The sequence below is a fragment of the Marmota flaviventris genome, chromosome 10, assembly GCF_047511675.1.
Source record: "Marmota flaviventris isolate mMarFla1 chromosome 10, mMarFla1.hap1, whole genome shotgun sequence".
In the NCBI taxonomy this organism is placed as follows: domain Eukaryota; kingdom Metazoa; phylum Chordata; class Mammalia; order Rodentia; family Sciuridae; genus Marmota; species Marmota flaviventris.
This window is the reverse complement of record NC_092507.1, coordinates 51,023,541-51,042,098: the sequence shown is the minus strand read 5'-3', so window position 1 is coordinate 51,042,098 and position 18,558 is coordinate 51,023,541. Positions and strand designations below refer to the sequence as shown.

Genomic DNA, 18,558 nt, shown 5'->3' with positions numbered 1-18,558 from the left:
TACCCTTAGGAAGAAGCCAAATATGTGTTCTCTTTGAATAGACTGTTTCCCCCAGTATATAAGTACGTTAAAAGCCTTGCACTAGAATGAGCAATGCTATACAAATAAACTCTTCCAGTCAAGTAGAACACTAGACAGGAAGTTATGGACCTGAGTAATGGAGGCTTTCACTTCTGACTCACTGTGTGACTGGGCAAGTGACCTAATAGCTCCAAGCTACAGATTTTAAAAAGAGAGGGAACTGTACCCAACATGTGCCATAAGAATACACTGGGAATATAATAACAATAAATCAATACAGATACAAAATTCTTGCAATATTTAAGAGGAACACTACCACAATAAACCAACGTATTTTTCTTAGTTTCATCATAATTTCAGTAATAAGTCAATATGCATTAGGAACCAATCATTCTGGACACTATGAGATTACAGTGGCATAAGAGACCACTATCTATTTTATGGACAAAGTCAGTTTCAATGGTAAACACTGAGGTTTTTTTAACAGAACAGCAAAATGGTGAAGAATATGAACGCTCCTCTGGAGATAGATAGATATAATGATACCCAAAAGGAGTTAGTAATGAACTCGGGAGAAGTAACAGAAACGAACTATCCTAAAAACAAACAAACAAACAAACAAACAACAACAACAACAACAACAAAACACCTGGGCTGTGATTGAACCTCAGTGGAAGAGTTTACTATCTGTGCCACCTCAAGCTAGTCACTTAGCTTTTCTGAGCCAATTTCCTTCTCTCTAAAATGGGGATAATAACAATCTACTTCAAAGCGCTGTTGTGAAGATAACACACATAAAATCATGCATGTAAAACTTCGATCCGGTGCCTGGCTATGCACCACAAGTCGACTATTACTATTACTTCTGCAGGAGCGAAGTCTCTTCTGGCCCCTTTTCTATAAAAAACAAAAAAAACAAAACAAAACAAAAAAACCCCCATTGTTCCTCCAGTTAGACCCCACTCCAGCGGTCGAGGCAGAAAAGTGCTTTCAAGTGCTGGGAGATGAGCGCTGCAGGAACACAGATCCAGCCTTCCCCAGCGGCAAAGCACAGCCCCCTCGGCAAAGCCCATCTTCCATTTCCTTCCCTTCCTTTTCGGGAAAGCCAGGCTCCCCCCACGCGTTTGGTTATCTTATTTTCCTGCCGCGCAAGGTCGCTGCCCCCTTGGGCTTCTCTTCGGCGGTCTTCCCAACCGTGCGGGTCAGCGACAGTGAGGCGGCAGGGGCCGGCGTCCTGGTCCCTCCACGCCCCCTTCTTGCTCTTGGCTCCCGCCGGCCGAAGCCGCCCACCGAAGCCGGGGCTCCCGCCGGGATTGACGCGCTGGGGGAGGAGCGGTTTGTTAGTGCGCGCCTCTAAGGAGCTTTACGGCAGGACTCGTTCCCGGCTCCGGCGGCCAGCCCCAGCCTCCACGGTCCGGAGCCGGGACTGGCGGAGGCCGCGAGGGAGGGAGCGCGAGCGAGGAGGCCCGCGCCCAGCCGCCGCCGCCGCCACAGCAGCCATGGCCGAGCGCCGCGCCTTCGCCCAGAAGATCAGCAGGTACATCCCGGGCGTTGGGAGCGCCGCCGCGGCCGGACGAAGAGGCGCAGAGCCCTCCCGGCCGGGCCTAGGAGGAGGGTGGGTGTGGCGACGCGGGCGCCAGCGCCAGCGCGGGGATCCAGCGGCCCGGCCCGGCTGGCGGAGGGCGGAGGGCGGAGGGGTTGCGGGGTGCTCGGGCGCCGCCGAGGCCTCCTGACGCCCTGCGACCCTGGCCTTCAGCCCTGGCCCACTCTGGCTGCAGAGGCGGGGGACGGCGCGCTCTCCTCTGCCGGCTCCGCGGCCGCGCGGGCCTGGAGTTTCGAGGCGGTTCATGGAGGGCGGGTGGGGGAGCTCGGCGTCCGACAGCCGGCACTGCCCAAATTCTTTGTGTCCCCACCCCGGAGCCGGGGGCCACCGCCGCGTTTGGCCCCCCTTCCCTCTCTCCCCCCGCTTCCCGGTGGTCCCGGAGGGTACGGGGTCCGCCCTCCTCCACCCCAACAAAAGGAGCGGCGCGCGGCGGGCGAGCGGGTGGGAGGCCGCTGCTCCTTCACGTCTCACACCCAGCCGGGAAAATCTGACAGGCACCCTCCCTGCGCCCAGGGGCCCGGTTCACAATGGGTTTGCGCACCCAGATTTTAGACATGTGGCTGCAATGAAAAGTTGAGGATTCGGTGTGCAGCCCCCGATCTAGGACAACGTTATTAGTTAGCATGTGAATTTAAATGTGCGCCTGTGTTTCTCATAGCCTCAGAGAAGATGGATGATAGACAGTGTGCTTTGGACGTTGGCCTTGCACTCTTACTATAGGAGTCTGGAAGTAAGCAAGTGATCAAGGTTGAGGTTTCCGAGCATTTACCCACTTGTAGTGGGTTGGTTGCCACTTTTCTTTCCACTCTCCAAAGTGAAATTGACTTACGGTGGGAGGAGTCCAATATTTGTAGAATTTCATTGTAGAATGTACTTAGGTATCAGGCACTAGATATTTTAAAAATATTATTTTTTTAAATTTCTGGTTGGATACTATATATAGCTTAGGATTGAGCCCAGTGCCTCGCACGTACCTCTGAGCCACAACCTCAGCCCAGGCATTAGACATTTATTTTATTTTAATAAAATCATATTTCTGTGGATTATGATGTTCCAAGAAAGGAAACATGCTAATGAAATACTTTTTTAAAAAATAGTTTTTAAGATGTTGATGGGCCTTTTTATTTTATTCATTTATTTAGCTGTAGTGCTGAGAATCGAACCCATAGCCTCACACATGCTAGGCAAGTGCTCTACCACTGAGCCATAACTCCAGCCCCTGAAATACTTTTTTTTGACCTTTTTTTTCCTGTGGCTCTGAATCTTTTTGGTTTGCTAACATTTCCTAAACGTTTTTTAATTTTTTAGTGTTGGATGGACACTATATCTTTATTTTATTTATTTATTTTTATGTGGTGCTGAGTATCCAACCCAGTGCCTCACACATGCTAGGCAAGCGCTCCACCGCTGAGCCACCCCCCACCCCCAAAGGTTTTTGAACAATCAAAAAAGACCTGAGAAGACTACTTGACCTCTGTAATGTTAACTCTCTTTTGGCATGTTTTTCATTTAAAACTAACATCTTTTTTTTTAATATAAACTCTATGTTTTTTTTGTTTTTCAAGTTTTAAAACAGATTTAATTTTCTTCTTTGGAAAAGTATTAAGTACTTAGGAGCATGATTGTACTGTCGTACATTGACATGGGTTCAAAATCCTGCTGTTTTCTAACTTGGGATCTTGTTCAAGTTGATGAACTCTATTAAGTTTTAGTTTCCTCATCTGAAAAATGGGAATAATAATAGTACCTAGGTCATAGGGTTATGTGAGCATTAAATGGTCTAATTGAAGATTGCTGTGAATGCTTATAATACCAGTCTCCAGAGGCTGAAGAAGGACAATCACAAGTCCCAGCCAGCCTCAGGAATTTACTGATACCCTGTCTCAAAAATAAAAGGGAGTTCAGTGGTAGAGTACCACTGGGTTCAATCTCTAGTCAAAAAAACCAAACTAAACCAAAACAGATAAACAAACAAACAAAAAAACCCCAAAACCCCAAAAACAAAAAAACAAAAAAAATTCTGTGAAGTGCTTTAGTGTAGAGTATGGCCTATACTAGCTATCTTTGAATACTTGTAATAGTATACCCTAGAAAGTTGGGAAAGGAAATCATTACTTTTGTTTTCATACATAACTGGTTTTTGCTTCTAAAGGCAATGCCATTTAAAAAAAAGATTTATTATCTGACACTTTTTTATATTAGTTTTTCTTTAATAGAATCAAAGTTTATCTCTGTAAACATTGTGCTGATCAAGTAAGTGCACATTAGAGTAAGATATCAAATATATATACAATGTCTGTTCTCTACTAATGGAGTTTGTCATCAGATGGTATAGGAGCAACACCAAGAAAAAAGATAATCAGTTGTGCAAAACAGCCCCAAATGCAAATGAGGATTGCCTTATAAAGTTATAATATTAAGGCAATGGGGATGTAGAGATAGGCACTGCTTAGAGAGACACCTAGAGTGTATACATGGCAGTGATTAATGATTGATTGGATATGGAAGGTGAGGAAGATTGAGGAGACATCCAGTTTTTAACTTGGGTAACCAAGTGGATGATAGAGGCAGTTATTGAGGTAAGGGAGTATAGGAGGAAGAAGGAATTTGAGAATGGGAAATGAGGTTGGATGGAAATGATGATTTAGTTTGGAACATATTGATTTTGAGAGGCTGACGAATCATTTAAAGAGAAACATCTATTAAGTTATTGGTGCAGTTTAAGGTACTGGAGATTGGGCCAGAAATCTAGATCAGGAATCATTAGCAAGTAGATTGTAGTCGAGTTTTGTTGAAGCCAGGGAAGCCAATGAGATTGTTCTGGGAGAATGTGCAGACTTCATTTGGAGGGAAGACCAAGGAGAGAACTGCAGTAGATAATGATTATCTGCACATTGTGAATAAAAGGTACTTTCCTCCTTATTACCAAATATGGTTGAATGACATTTCTGAATAGATTCTCATTCTTCTTCTGATTTTCCTACTAGAGGAGGCATAGCACAAAATCTGGAGATAAACTTTTTGATAGACTGGCATTGCCACTCATTGAATAAACTTGGGCAAATTACTTGACTCTACTTATACCTCATTTTCCCTGTCTAAAAATGGGGCTAATAGAATTTATCTCAGGATTTTTGTGAGGATTAAAACAGTAAACACCTCTAAAGTATATTGATTATAGCAGTGCTTTGTACATAATAAGTACTAAGTATTGATTTTTTTATTACAATATTTATAATGTGGTTTGGGACCTTTTGGAACTGGTAATCCTTTTCATGTTGTACATATATGACATTTGTTGCTTTGTAAGTAGCCTGTTGCTGGGCACAAATCACCAGCCACTCAAGCAGGAACAAACTTTATTTCCTCACTCGAACGCCACCCACGTGGCCCTTCCAGGCACACCACACACCAACCGGAACTCCCTCCACTGGAACCTCACCAACCAATGCAAACTCCCCAGGAATCCCGCGAGAACTCCAAAGTAGTGGGCACCTGAGTTGGATAGCAGGGGTCTATATACAATTGAATACACAGCCTGTTTCAATCCAGGATCATCCAGTCACAGCAATTATACACAGCTTAACTTAATTATCATCATCTTAATGGCTCGCCTCTCAACCATTACTTCAGGCAAAAATGCCAGGGGCCATTCAGACTGTGGCTCTCAACACTGTTTGAAACTTTTTTTTTTTTTTTTTTACAGAAACTTTTACTTTAAAAATAACTATACTGATCTCTTTTCTGGATCAGTTTTTTTTAAATACTTTGCATTTAGTGCTATCTGAATGTTCTTTATTCATGTATCACTAATAAAACTACTTACCTCAGCTCCTCATAGAAAGGAGCATATCAAGTAATTGCCTTTTTGTCTGTGTCTGCTTTTTGAGGTTAAGGCCCATTCATTTATGTTGACTGTAGATTAATGACCTAGGATTTTATTTGGATGATTTTGTCTTATCACTTCATATTCAACAGGAGGATGAACACTTTTACACACTAATGCACTTTTGACTTCCTTTTCATCTTCATAACCCAGCAAGGCAAAGGTACATAGTAAAATATATGGGCTCTGGGGTCAGATTGCACAGGTTGAAATTCTGCTTATACCAAAAATAGTTGTGTATTTCTGAGCAAGTGATATAATTTCTCTGTGTGTTGATTTCCTCATCAGAAAAGTGGGGATTAAAAACCTCCATAAAATTAAAGTTAGAATTGAATGAAACATAACATAACGGTGCCTGGTACATAAGCATTCAAAAAATCTTAGCTACTGCTATTATTATGTGTATATTATTTGCTATTGTTACTACTACCATATTTCACATCAGGAATTAAGGCTTTTAAAGAATGGTATTATTTGCCTAAATTGGTATTCAAACTTTAGTCTTTGGATTTCAGATATTACACTCTTTTTTTTGTTGACTATATTTTCTTTCTGTAACACATTTTCCATGGTAGTTTCTTTCAGGCATTCTAACAGTATGACTGTTAGCATCCCAAAAGTTATGTTTTTTTTAGTCTTCCCTTTGTTGATTGAGTATTGTTTTGCTGCCTAAGTAGCAGAATTTATTTTTTTTGTCAGATCTTCATTTCTGGATATGGGCTTATTTAACTCAACTCAGTTTTTAGTCTTGTAGCTGTTAATAACTGGCTGGATGGTCCCAGTTTTTCAGTCTGCAGAATCCACTTTGTTCAATGCATAGTTCCATATATTATCAACTGCTTCATTGCTGCCTGTTTTTCTATTTGGACACATGCAACTCCCTGTTTTTTTTGTTGTATATGATACTGGAGTCCTTGGGTGGGGTCTCAAAAGACCAGGCTGGACTACCTGTTCAAATATGCCAGTCAAAGAGATGAGCAGTGGTCAGGGCAAGAAAGGAGCTTTAATCAGGAGCCACACCAGGAAGAACAGATCTAGTAGTTCAGTGACCAAAGATCTTTCTTAAAGGCACTCACAAAGAAAAAGGTAAGGATTGGAGGTTTGCATGACTTGGGGTTTGTATAGTTAGCAGAGTAGGTCATCTTGGTTAGGACATGGTCTGGTTGATTATTATCTCAGGACTGCTTCTGTGAAGCTCTGGGAAGGTCATCATCACTTGAGAGGGTGATTTGGTTCCCCAAATGAGAAGATTGCCCTTGCTTAGGGAGGCAGCTTTGGTTCAGTGATGGGGTAGTTGCTTCTGCATAGGTGGGCAATCTCAGAGTGGACTGTTCTGCTAGGCTCCCTGTTACTTATGAGTAGCTTATCAATCAGATTTGTGGTTCCTGGAATCTAAGGTAAAGGTGAAAGAAAGTGGCTCAGAAGAAAAAAGTTAGAGGCAAATGGAATTAAAGAGGGACAGAATGGAGTGTACCTCCTCCATATTGATTTTACTTTTTTTTTTTTTGGTGATGCAGGGGATCAAACCCAGGACCTCACTTATGCCAATCAAGTGCTCTTCCACTATGCAACACCCCCAGCCATTATATCACTGATTTGTAGTGCTGAATATCTAACATATTTTTTGCTCCTGAGTTACATAGTAGTGTCAGAGGGAGACTAGAACAGTTAAGAGTTGGCCGTTTATGAATTAATGTCTTATTTTGAATGAGGTTCAATCCATATCATTTTTTTTGTTTCCCTACTTCATCTTTTACTGAAAAGTTTTGAGTTCAACACAGGTTGTTCATTTTAACCTAAGCATACTACTGTCTCAATATGTCATTTAATCATCATTCCCTTGAACTTGAAAGATCTCTTCTCCCTAAAATTTACTCTTTTTTTTGGACTTTGAAACCTTTTCATTGCCACTTGCCAAAGAACTTGATTCTGTATTTTCCCCTTTTCTGACATCGCTCATGTGTGTGTGCATGTTCGTGTATGCATGCATGTGTTTTGCTGGGGATGAAACCTGGGGACTTGCATGCTGAACTCTTGATCTACCACTGAACTACACACTTTTTAGCCTCTTTAATCTATTCCTCTAATAGACCTTTCCCTTCAATCATAAGAATTATCTTATGATTACCTTTCTCTTCATAAAACAAAGAACTGTCAACCAGTCATTCCTTTTTCTTTTCTAGTCACATTGCTCCTATGTATGTGGTACATTCATGACCACTTGCTGTTTGTTTTCCTCCTTATACATCCTTGAACCTTATGTAGATTTGAGTTATAGAACTCTTGAGGGTTGAAAATATTTGACTTTTTTCTTTTCCTTATACTGATTTCATGAGATAACTTTTTAAAGAAAAAGCTCTCTTGTTCTCTCTACTGCCTGCATCTCCATTTTTATACTACTTTTGAGAGCTCTTTAATGGCAGGTCTACGTCTTGACTTTTTTTTCCTAATTTTTTTTTTTAGTTGTTGATGGACCTTTATTTTTATTTATTTATATGTGGTGCTGAGAATTGAACCTAGTGCTTTACACATGCTAGGCAAGTGCTCTACCACTGAGCTATAATCCCAGCCCCCTAGGTCTTAACTTTTCATCTCTAGAGCTTAGCAGAGTCTTGTGGATACTAAATACATAAGAAGTGTTTGAACAAATGCCCACCTGCCTCTTTGGGGCATGTTTCATTAGCTGATCTGGTTTCACCATCCTCTAATTCAGGTGTGTTGCACAGTCTCCCTCCAATGTGGCTTTCATGATGGCCTTTTCTTCAGGAGTGCTTTCTTGTGTCAGATCTGAACTTTTGCTTGTATTTTGAGGTAATCACAATCTGGTCTTTCTCTTGGGCTAATTCTATAGTTTACACTTTCTCTTCCAGTCAGTCTGGTTATTTTCATTGTTTAATAACCCATAAATGCTGTGCTCATTTACATTAGTATAACTCTTCTGCTATTCTTTCTTTTTGATATAGCTTTCTTCTTTTGAATGTCTTGCCCATTCTTTAGACTGACCTTACTTTTGGAATAACCATCTCATTTGTATTTACCACCTATGAATGCATTTCTAAGCAATATAATTTTTTTTTCTGGTTTTGGAGGTATTTGAACAGAATTATATGGCACATTTGTATGTTTTCTGTCTTGTTTATTTGCTCAAAGTTATATTTACAAGATTCATTCATTATATTGTGACTTGTTGAAATTACAGTATTTTGTTGTATAAATATACCACAATTTATTTGTTCTATAGTAGATGAACATTTGGATTAGTTTCTTTTTTTCATGGTTCTGTGGATTATGCCCTGAGTCCCTCACATACTAGGCAAGTGCTGTACCACTGAACTATATCCCCATCCCTGTTTCCAGTTTTTGACTATTGGAAAGAATATTGTTAAGAGTATTGTAATACATATATTCTGGTACAAATATGCATGAGTTTCTCTAGGGTGTACTCAACTGTGGAATTGCTGGGCCATGGATACTTATTGCTCATCATAACAGTGTACTTATCATCAAGTTTATTTGGTGATGCCAAACTTTTCCAGAACTATTACCTCTGTTATAAAGTTTTCTTATTTGTGGGTCTTTTCTGGGTTCTCTATTTTGTTCCACTAGTCTGGTTTTATGTCTTTTCACCAGTTGTAACTAATCTCAATTATTGTCAGCTTTGAGATTTAGTAGACCAACTCCTCCCCCACTTTTAAAAAAGCATCTTGGCTGTTCTTAGCCCTGTGAATATATCAGAATAAAATAAAATACTGGGATAAAAAAATAAAAACCAAAAACCTGATAGAATTTGATTGAGATTGCATTTAATTTATACATAAATTTGGTGGAGAAATGATATTCTTTCAATATTAAGTTTCCAATCCATGATTCATTGTGTATCTCTCCACTTATTGAGGTCTCTATTTTGTACAATGAAATTTTATAGTTTTCTCTATAAGGTTCTATTTTTAGTTAGATTTATTCCTAGGTATATACCAACTTTTTTATCCAGGTGTACGTTGCTAAATTCTTGTTAATTTTAAAAGTGAATCTAGATTCCTTTGTTTTTTCTATGTAGACAACCATATCATCTGGGAATCACAAATTTTTATTTCTTTCAAACCCTTAAGCCCTATTTTTTTTTTTTTGTCCTTTAGACAGTTTGCTGTAGTTTAGATCATGACTGTCCCTTAAATGACCAAGTGTTAAAGGCTTGGTTCCCAGGTTGGTACTATTGGGAAGTGATGGAACTCTTATGAAGTGGGGTCTACTGGAAGGTATTTAGGTTTTTGGAGGTTGATCTTGAAGAGGGTGGTACAGCCTTTTCCATATTCTCTCTCTCTCTCTTTTTTTTTTTTTTTGTTTCCTGGCTTTGAGGTAAGCAATTTTGCTGTTCCAGATACTCCTTCCATGATATACTGCCTTATCCCACTCCCAAAGCAAATGTTCCAACTGATCATGGACTAGAACTTCCAAAACTGTAAACCAAAACAAATCTTTTTTCTTTATAAGTTGATTATCTCAGTTTATTTAATAGTGATGAAAATACAATATACTATGAACTTGTATTACTGTGCAGATTATTCCCATTTCTATTCAACATTGTATTTATATTGAGCATTCTTGTTTTTTTTTATGATCTTAAGTTTTTATGATCTTAAAAGGAAAACTTTTTATGTTTCACTACTAAGCTTAATGATTGCTGAGAGTTTTTGGTAGATTTTAGGGAATTCAATTCTTTCAGTGTGGATTCCCTAGAAACAAACATTCCCTGGAAACAGAGTCTGAGATAAGGCTTAAGAATTGATGCTTTATTTGGGAAGTACAATCCCAGGGCATCTGGAATGATTGAAAAGGGAAGTGAGACAGAGAAAGATGGGAAACAAAGTAAGGCAGTTCCATATGTTTCTGGCCACTGCTTCACAAAGAGCTAGAGAGAGATTGCTTGGCGGGTGTGCATGCCTGGCCATATATCTGGAAAGAGGAATGATTCCACAGATTAGTATATAGGAGTATAGAAAAAAAAAGGAATTTATTTGCCTCTTTTCTCCTATATTCCAGTCAATTAAATCTCTACAGAGAGTTAACTCCCCTTACTTCATTTGGATCCCTTTGGCAGTTGTTCTGGAAGTCTCACTACTTTTTCAATGTCTTTTTATCATGGGAATTTTTTTTGGGGAGGGGTGCATTGATGCCAACTCAGATTAATTTACACACACAAGTGTTCACTCATGTGGCTGAATACCTTGGGTTTAGTGGTACAAATGATGTAAACAGGCCTGTTATCTTCATTTTTTTGGATAGATTTTTTTATGAAATGATTTTATTTTGAGATTTGACTGTCAGTCCTGGGCTGTAATCCCACCAGCAGAAAAGATTCAGAGGCTTGATTATTGGTCTGCCTTGGGTCACATGTCCTCTATTTAGGGATCTAGAGTTATCTGCTCAGTCTTAAGTCTCATTCCCTTCTGTACAACTTGGGAGGGAGATATGATTGAGTCAGCCCCTACCAAATCTCAAGGAATGAGTTTGTTACCAGAATGAAAGGGTTTCTAATATAAAGAGGAATATGAGCATTCTGGTCACATCAAAACAACTGATGTTCTTTAAAATCAGTCATTTTAAGTTCCACATCGCTATAATTACTTAAATTAAATTACTTAAATCCATGGCTATATAGCTAGCTCTCCTATCTGTAATTTAAATGGAGCTGGTGGAATACAATACAATATTACTTGATGAAAGCTGGTTGTGGATTCCCTGTTCCTCTATTTTTTTTTATAAAAGTTTCGCTCAGACCTTAATGCTAGGTCATAGCCTTCCCAAGAACATCTGCCAGTTTTTTATTTGAAATTTGGCATTCTCCTGCATCTGTGTTCACCAGAAAACTGAATTAATTCCTTCACTCATATTAAGGATTTAATGATTTTGTAATTTTTGCTAATGATACAGGGATTGTGGTGCAGAGTTTTGCAGCTCTTCCACCATGGTTCTTTCTCTAATACAGTTTCTTTCCCTTATCTACACAGAAGAATCCCAACTACACCTAGGTTCTTTTAAAAACAACAACAACAAAAATATATCTTTACTGAGGTGCATTTTATTTGCCATAAAATTCATCCACTTAAAATATACAAGTAAGTGATTTTTAGTGAGTTTATAATTACAGATCCATCATCCAAAACCCAGCTTTAGATAATTTTTTACCATCTCCCCCCAAATCATTTGTGTTAGTTTTTGGCTATTCCTCATTTCTACCATAAGCCTCAGGTAACCCACTAATCTACTTTGTTGCTTTCTAGATTTTTCTTTCCTGAACATTTCATGTAAATGGAGTCATATGATATGTAGCTTTTTGTGTCTGATTTCTTTCACTTAATGTGCTATTTTTATGGTTCATCTATATTGTAGCATGTATCTGTACTTCATTCTTTTTATGACTAAATAATATTCCACTGTATGTAGCACATTTTGTTTGTCTATTCATCAGTTGATGGATATTTAGACTGTATCTACTTTTGGCTATTGTGACTAGTACTTCTGTGAACATTTGCTGGCAGACTTTTGTTCAAACACTTGTTTTCAGTTCTTGTGGATATGCACCTAGGAATGGAATTGCTGGATCACATGGTAATTTATGTTTAATTTTTTTTCAGGAACTGCCAAATTATTTAACAATGACTGTTCCGTTCTACATTTCTATCAGCAGTGTGTGAGGGTTCTTATTTCTCTATATCTTTGTGTATTTTTATTATTCTCCTTTTAAAAAATACTTTTTAAATTTTGATATGAGGGATTGACCCCATGGGGGCTTAACACTGAACCATATCCCAAACCCCCTCCCCTGCCAAATAGTTTTAGGTGTAGATGGACAAAATAACTATTTATTTTTTATGTGGTACTGAGGATTGAACTCAGTGCCTCACATGTGTAAGCTTTCTACCACTGAACCACAACCCAGTCCCCAAGCCCTTTTTATGTTTCATTTTATTTTAGTTTTGGTACTAGAGATTGAACCCAGGGAAACTTAACCACTGAGCCACATTCCCAGCCCCTTTAAAAAAATAATAATTATTATTTTTGGAGACAGGGTCTTGCCAAGTTGCTTCGGGCTTCATTAAGTTGCTGAGACTGACTTTGAACTTGTGATCCTCCTGCTTCAGCCTCCTGAGCTGCTAGGATTACAGGCGTGCCCCACCATGCCTGACTGTCCTTTTTTGATTATAGATAGTCTGATGAGTGATATTTCATTGTGCATTTCACTAATGACCAGTCATATTTTTATGTGCTTGTTGGCTTTTCACATATCTTCTTTGCTGAAATATCTATCAGGTCTTTTGCTTATTTTAAATTGGATTACTTACCTTGATTCCAAATTGCAAAAGTTCTTTTTTTATGTTTTTTTTTTTTTTAAATTAGAGCTTTGTCGCTATACATAGTAGTTGGATTCATCCTAACAAACTCATACATGCATGGAAATTGATTTCAGTTCATCACTTCTTCCTTTTCCCATCCCCTTTTCCTTCCAATCCTCCTTCCCTTTTTTCCTCTCCTTCCTCTGCTCTACTAGGCTTCCTTTTGCTTATCTATTAATTTGTATTTGATTGTTTCTTTTTGTTATCTTATCCTTCCCTCCCTGTTTCTCTAGCTTGTGCATGAGAAAAAACATTTGACCTTTGAGTTTCTTGAGTTTTGTCTAATTTCACTTAGCATGATATTCTCCATTTCCATCTGTTTACTGGCAAATGCCATAATTTCATTCTTTTTTTAATGGCTGAGTAGAACTCTACTGTGTGTGTGTGTGTGTATGTGTGTGTGTGTGTGTATCACAATTTCTTAAACCATTTATCCATTGACAGGCATCTGGGTTGATTCCATAATTTAACAATTGTAAATTGTGCTGCTATAAACATTGTGGTTGTGTTGCTTTAGTATGCCAATTTTAAATCTTTTGGGAAAATACCCAAGAGTAGGATAGCTGGGTCATATAGTGGTTCCATCCCTAGTTTTCAGAGGAATCTCCAAACTGCTTTTCAGAGTGGCTGCACTAGTCTGCAGTCCCACCAACAATGTATAGGTGTTCCTTTTCCCCCCACAACTTCGCCAGTATTTATTGTTGTTCATTCTTAATTATTGCCATTCCGACTGGAGTGAGATGAAATCTTAGTGTAGTTTTGGTTTGTGTTTCCCTGATTGCTAGAGATATTGAACATTTTTTCATGTATTTTTTGGTCTCTTATGTTTTTTTCTGTTGAGAAGTTTCTGTTTAGTTCTTTTGTCCATTTGTTGATTAGGTTATTTGTTTTTTTTTTAGTTCTTTGTATATTTTGGGTACTGTATGTTCTCATGGAAGTTAAAAAAATTGATTTCAAAGAAGTGAAGAGTAGAATATGCTCAATAGGGGAAATGAGGCAGTGGGGTGGGGTAGAGGTCGGTTGGATAACTTATACTGTTCAACCCCAGGGCTTTGATCCCAAAGAAAGAACTTGGGGACTCAGTGGAGAGGATTGGGACATTTTATATTATTACACACTCTGTGGCAGGAGGCTGGGACAAAAATGGAGTGCTGCCCTGCATCTATGAGCCGGGAGAATGTATAAGGGATAGATCACATGCTGACTGGGCAAATATTTCGGTCAAATGTTTTATAAGTACCTGACTTTACTTCACAACCAGAGTCTTTGTGCTTTGATGCCCATCTACACGCTGATGATTATGGAAGTGGCCAATTTCCCTCCTCCTCGCCCCCTGACACATTCCTGGGAATCCTTCTTGTTTACCTTTAGAAACATTGAGCCTTCTAACACTGACTTACATTTACCCCAACAGGTACCAAAATACAGTTACACAGAAGGAATAGGTTCTAATTTTCTACAGCACAGAACAGTGACTGTAGCTCACAACAATTTATTACACATTTTGTAAAGAGCTAGAAGAGAAGTTTGAAGGTTCCCAACACAAAGAAATAGTAAATGTTTAAGTAGATTGAAATCCTAATTATCCTGGTTTGATCATTCTGGATTTTTTTTTTTTTTTGCATTTCCACAATTATATATGTATTGAGTTAAAAGAAAATTAGTTGACCATAAATGTGAGAGAATATTTCATGACATTCTATTGTTTTATTGATCTGCATGCCTATACTATAACTGTTCTGATTACTGTTGCTTTATAGTAAGTTTTGAAATATGTTGAATTCTCCAGCTTATAACTTCTATTTCAAATTTGTTTTGGCTATTCTGGATTTTTTTTTGCATTTCTATATACATTTTAGGATCAATATCAATATAAAGTTTTAAGTTTCTACAAAAGTCTTGTTGGAATTTTGATAGAGGTTGCCTCAGTCAGTCAGTCAGTTTGGAGAGACTGCTCTTTGAACAAATTAAGTCTTTCAGTTCATTGAAATGGAGTTTCTATTAATTTATTCAGATTTTATTTACTCTGAAGTTTTTAATATATAGGCTTGTATTTCTTTTGTGAAATTTATTTCTGTGTATTTTGTTTTAGCCGTATCATGAATGGAATTTTTAAAGAATTGGTTTGTTCATTGCTAGTATTTGTAAATACTATTGATTTTTGAACATTGAACTTGTATCCTCTAGCCTTACTGAACTTGTATGTTAATTATAGTAGTTTTTGTGAATTGTTTAGATTTTCTGTATATGGGATAATTTTGTCTATAGTAAGTAAACAGTTTTAATTTCTTCCCTGAATGCCCTGACCTCTCCCCTGCCCTATTTCATTGGCTAGAACCTGCAGTACAGTGTTGAGTAAGGGTAGTAAAATCAGACATCCTTGCTTTCCTCCTGATCTAAGGTGGAAAACATTCAGACATTTACCATTAAGTATGGTGTTATTTGTAGGCAGCTCTGTAGGAAAAGGAAGGAGAGAACAGATTTGAGAAGTATTTAAGAGTTCAAATAAATAGGACTTCACAACTAACTGTATACGGTTTACATCAGGATTCAGTTTGTGTTTGTGGGTATGAAAATTCTGGATTTATTTTTATGAAATAAGGTAGATACATTTATCTCCTTTTGGGAGTATTAAATTTTAAAAAATATATGTATTTTTTTGGTGTAGATGGACACATACCTTTATTTTATTTTTATGTGGTGCTGAGGATCGAACCCAGTGCCTCTCGTGTGCCAGGTGAGTGCTCTACCACTGAGGCCCAGCCTCAGCCCAGGAGTGTTAACTTTTTATAGTAGAAGATTTTCCCCTCTGTTTTTGGTTGCCAGTTTTAGGTCAGTGTTAACATTCACAGATGCTAAATTTTTGAACATTTTTGTAATTACAATTTAATATATTACATGAAGTATAAAATAATATTATTATCATGTGTCAGTTGAGGAAGTTGAGGTAGAGTGAATACTATGGATCACTGTGTTGAAGATGTTTAGGTTTCCCTAATTCAATGCTTTATAAATCTTTGACTTAAACCTTATCCTAAAAATAGTGTCAAATGGGATACATGAGACATCTAATATCTTTTTTTTTTTTAAATCTCCTTCAGGAAAGGAGCTGGTTTTTAAATGTTAAGATATTATATAGAAGGTCTGTTATTCTTTTTAAAAGTTTTTAGTTATAGATGGACATAATATTTTTTATTTTGTTTATTTATCTTTATGTGGTGCTGAGGATCGAACCCAGTGCCTCACATGCGCTAGGCAAGTGTTCTACCACTAAGCCACAACCCCAGCCCTAGAAGGTCTATTATTGTTCTTTAGTTTTTTATGTCAACATGTATGTATTTCAGTTTTCTTTAGCCTTTAGTGATTACTCTGGTCCAGTTCTCCATGTTTCTGAAGACTTTAACCAGAACTCTAGCTGACAAGCAACATAAAAATAATGCCTCAAATCTGGGTTTTAATTAGCCATCCATGAAAAATAGTAGACAGATCATAACAGTGATGACAGTCATTGTAACTATTCCTATTAATAATATGTTAGTATATATAATCTGCATTTTCACTGGGTGTCTTTAATTTACCTCATAGGCTAGGCTTTGGAAAACAGAGAATATAGTTAGAACCATTTATCTTTGGAAACTTACTTCCATGGAAAGAGGCCTTAGGTATCTAGATATGAATTCAAACCCTTCCTCTACGTTTCATAAGATCAAGCAAGTTACTTTATTCTTAAAATTTATCTGAAAGATCTATTTTTTTCTCATTATAAAATAATAGTGTTATGGTAAGTTTGGAATACAGAAGGCCTAATAGAGAAAATAAAATCACCCATAATTCTCCATTCAGACAAAAATCTCTGTCTTCCTGGTGCTTCCATTCTAGTGATAGTCTTTGTAAAAACTAAAAATAATCATAGTGTCCATCAGGAGAGACTGGTTAATAAGTTCCACTTTATTAATAGCATGAGTTCTATAGCAGATAGAAAGGGGATCAGTAGTTAAAACATAGTCTCTATATTCAGATCTGGGCTTTATTCCTTATTAGGTATGTGACCATAATGACCTCTTGAAGCTTCAGTATCATTATGTAATACCTACTTCATAGGATTTTTTTCTGAAAATTAAATGAAGTTTAGCAGATGGCATGCTGTAAGTACTCCACAAATGTTGCTAGTATTATTATTAGTTTTATGTACTGATGGAGAAAAATTTCCAAGATGTATTATTATATATGATGTAAAGTATCGAGAAAAGATTATTGTTAGGTGCTGTGTATGGACATTAAAAAAAAATAAGGATTTCTTATGCTGATGTGTATACATCTTTTTCTTGAAGCATACCCAGGAAAATATTAAGTGGTTACACTTGAGGACTACAAGGATTGGGGATTGAAAGTGGTAGAGAGCTGTACCTTTTGTTTATACCTCTTTGTGAAATTTGGGTTTTTTAATGTCATGCACATATTCCTTTTATTTGTTTTGTTTAATAATTCCTTCCTTATATCAGGGTTTTGTAGTTGTTTAGTTTTGTCTTCTTCATATTGGGAAATCTTCTGCCTATGCTTTTCATAATAATTTTATTTACATAATAGTAGAGCTTGAAAGCACTTCTGGAACTAGCCCTGTGTAGATATGCCAAAGATATGTTAAAGACTATTTTGAGATAAGTGAACAAATTATTTATCTTATTGAAATTGTTTTTAAAAAGTTTCACATTGAGGGTCTGGGGCTATAGTTCAGTGGCAGAGTGCTTGCCCAGCATGTGTGAGGCACTGGGTTCGATCCTTAGCACCACATAAAAATAAACAAATAAAGGCATTCTGTTCACCTACAACGACAAAAAAAAAAATCACTTTGAGTAGGGAAATATTGTATTTCAATAGAAGTTTTTAAATCTTACTAGTAAACAAATGAGATGATGATGTTGACTAGGCCCCTAAAGAAAAGTTTGTCTAACTTAGACTCTTCTACAGATTGAGATACCGTCTGCCAGCAAATATTAACCTATTTTATAACAGTAAGAACACATACTTTTCTCTTTCGTTTCCATTTAATCATAAACCAACAACATTTACAGATTGGTTTACTCTGGAAGAATTTTTTTTGGTGGGGTACTGGAGATTGAACTCAGGGGCACTCAACCACTGAGCCACATCCCCAGCCTTATTTTGTATTTGTTTTGAGACAGGTCTCACTGAGTTGCTTAGTGCCTCCCCATTGCTGAGGCTGGCTTTGAACTCACCGTCCGTCCTCCTGCCTTAGCCTCTTGAGCTGCTGGGATTATAGGCCCTGCCACCATGCCCTGCTCTGGAAGAATTTTGAAAGTTTGTATACTAGGTAGTGTCTAAGTTCATTCTTATATGCTGCCTTGCTTCCTCTCTCTCCACGTTTAGACTTGTCTCTCCATTTTTCTCTCTCTGCTCCATTGTTCTAGACTTTGAGAATGTAAAGATTAGTAAGATATGGTCCCTGCCTTCAAGGAGCTCACATTAGTTGTTCCATTCTGACATTCTTTTTCAACTACTTTTAGGGGAAAGGAATTATGAATTTCTGTCTTCTGTTTCCATTTCCCCCTTCAGCTCTATAAACATTTATTAGGTATCTTGTATGTGCTAGGCACTTTGCCACAGGTTGCAAAGTTAAATAAGATGAAGTTCTG

The 18,558-nt window shown here is 37.8% G+C and overlaps 1 protein-coding gene across 1 annotated transcript in view; it reads left to right on the top strand.

Moving 5' to 3' along the window:
* Positions 1 to 1,447: 1,447 nt before the first annotated feature.
* The window catches only part of Dock7 (dedicator of cytokinesis 7), a 212,338-nt gene continuing 195,227 nt past the window's right edge, over positions 1,448 to 18,558 (top strand). Inside the window, exon 1 of the mRNA XM_071617906.1 lies at positions 1,448 to 1,558. Coding sequence (XP_071474007.1) covers positions 1,521 to 1,558 — 38 coding nt within the window. The 5' untranslated portion in view covers positions 1,448 to 1,520. The remainder of the gene's footprint in view (positions 1,559 to 18,558) is intronic.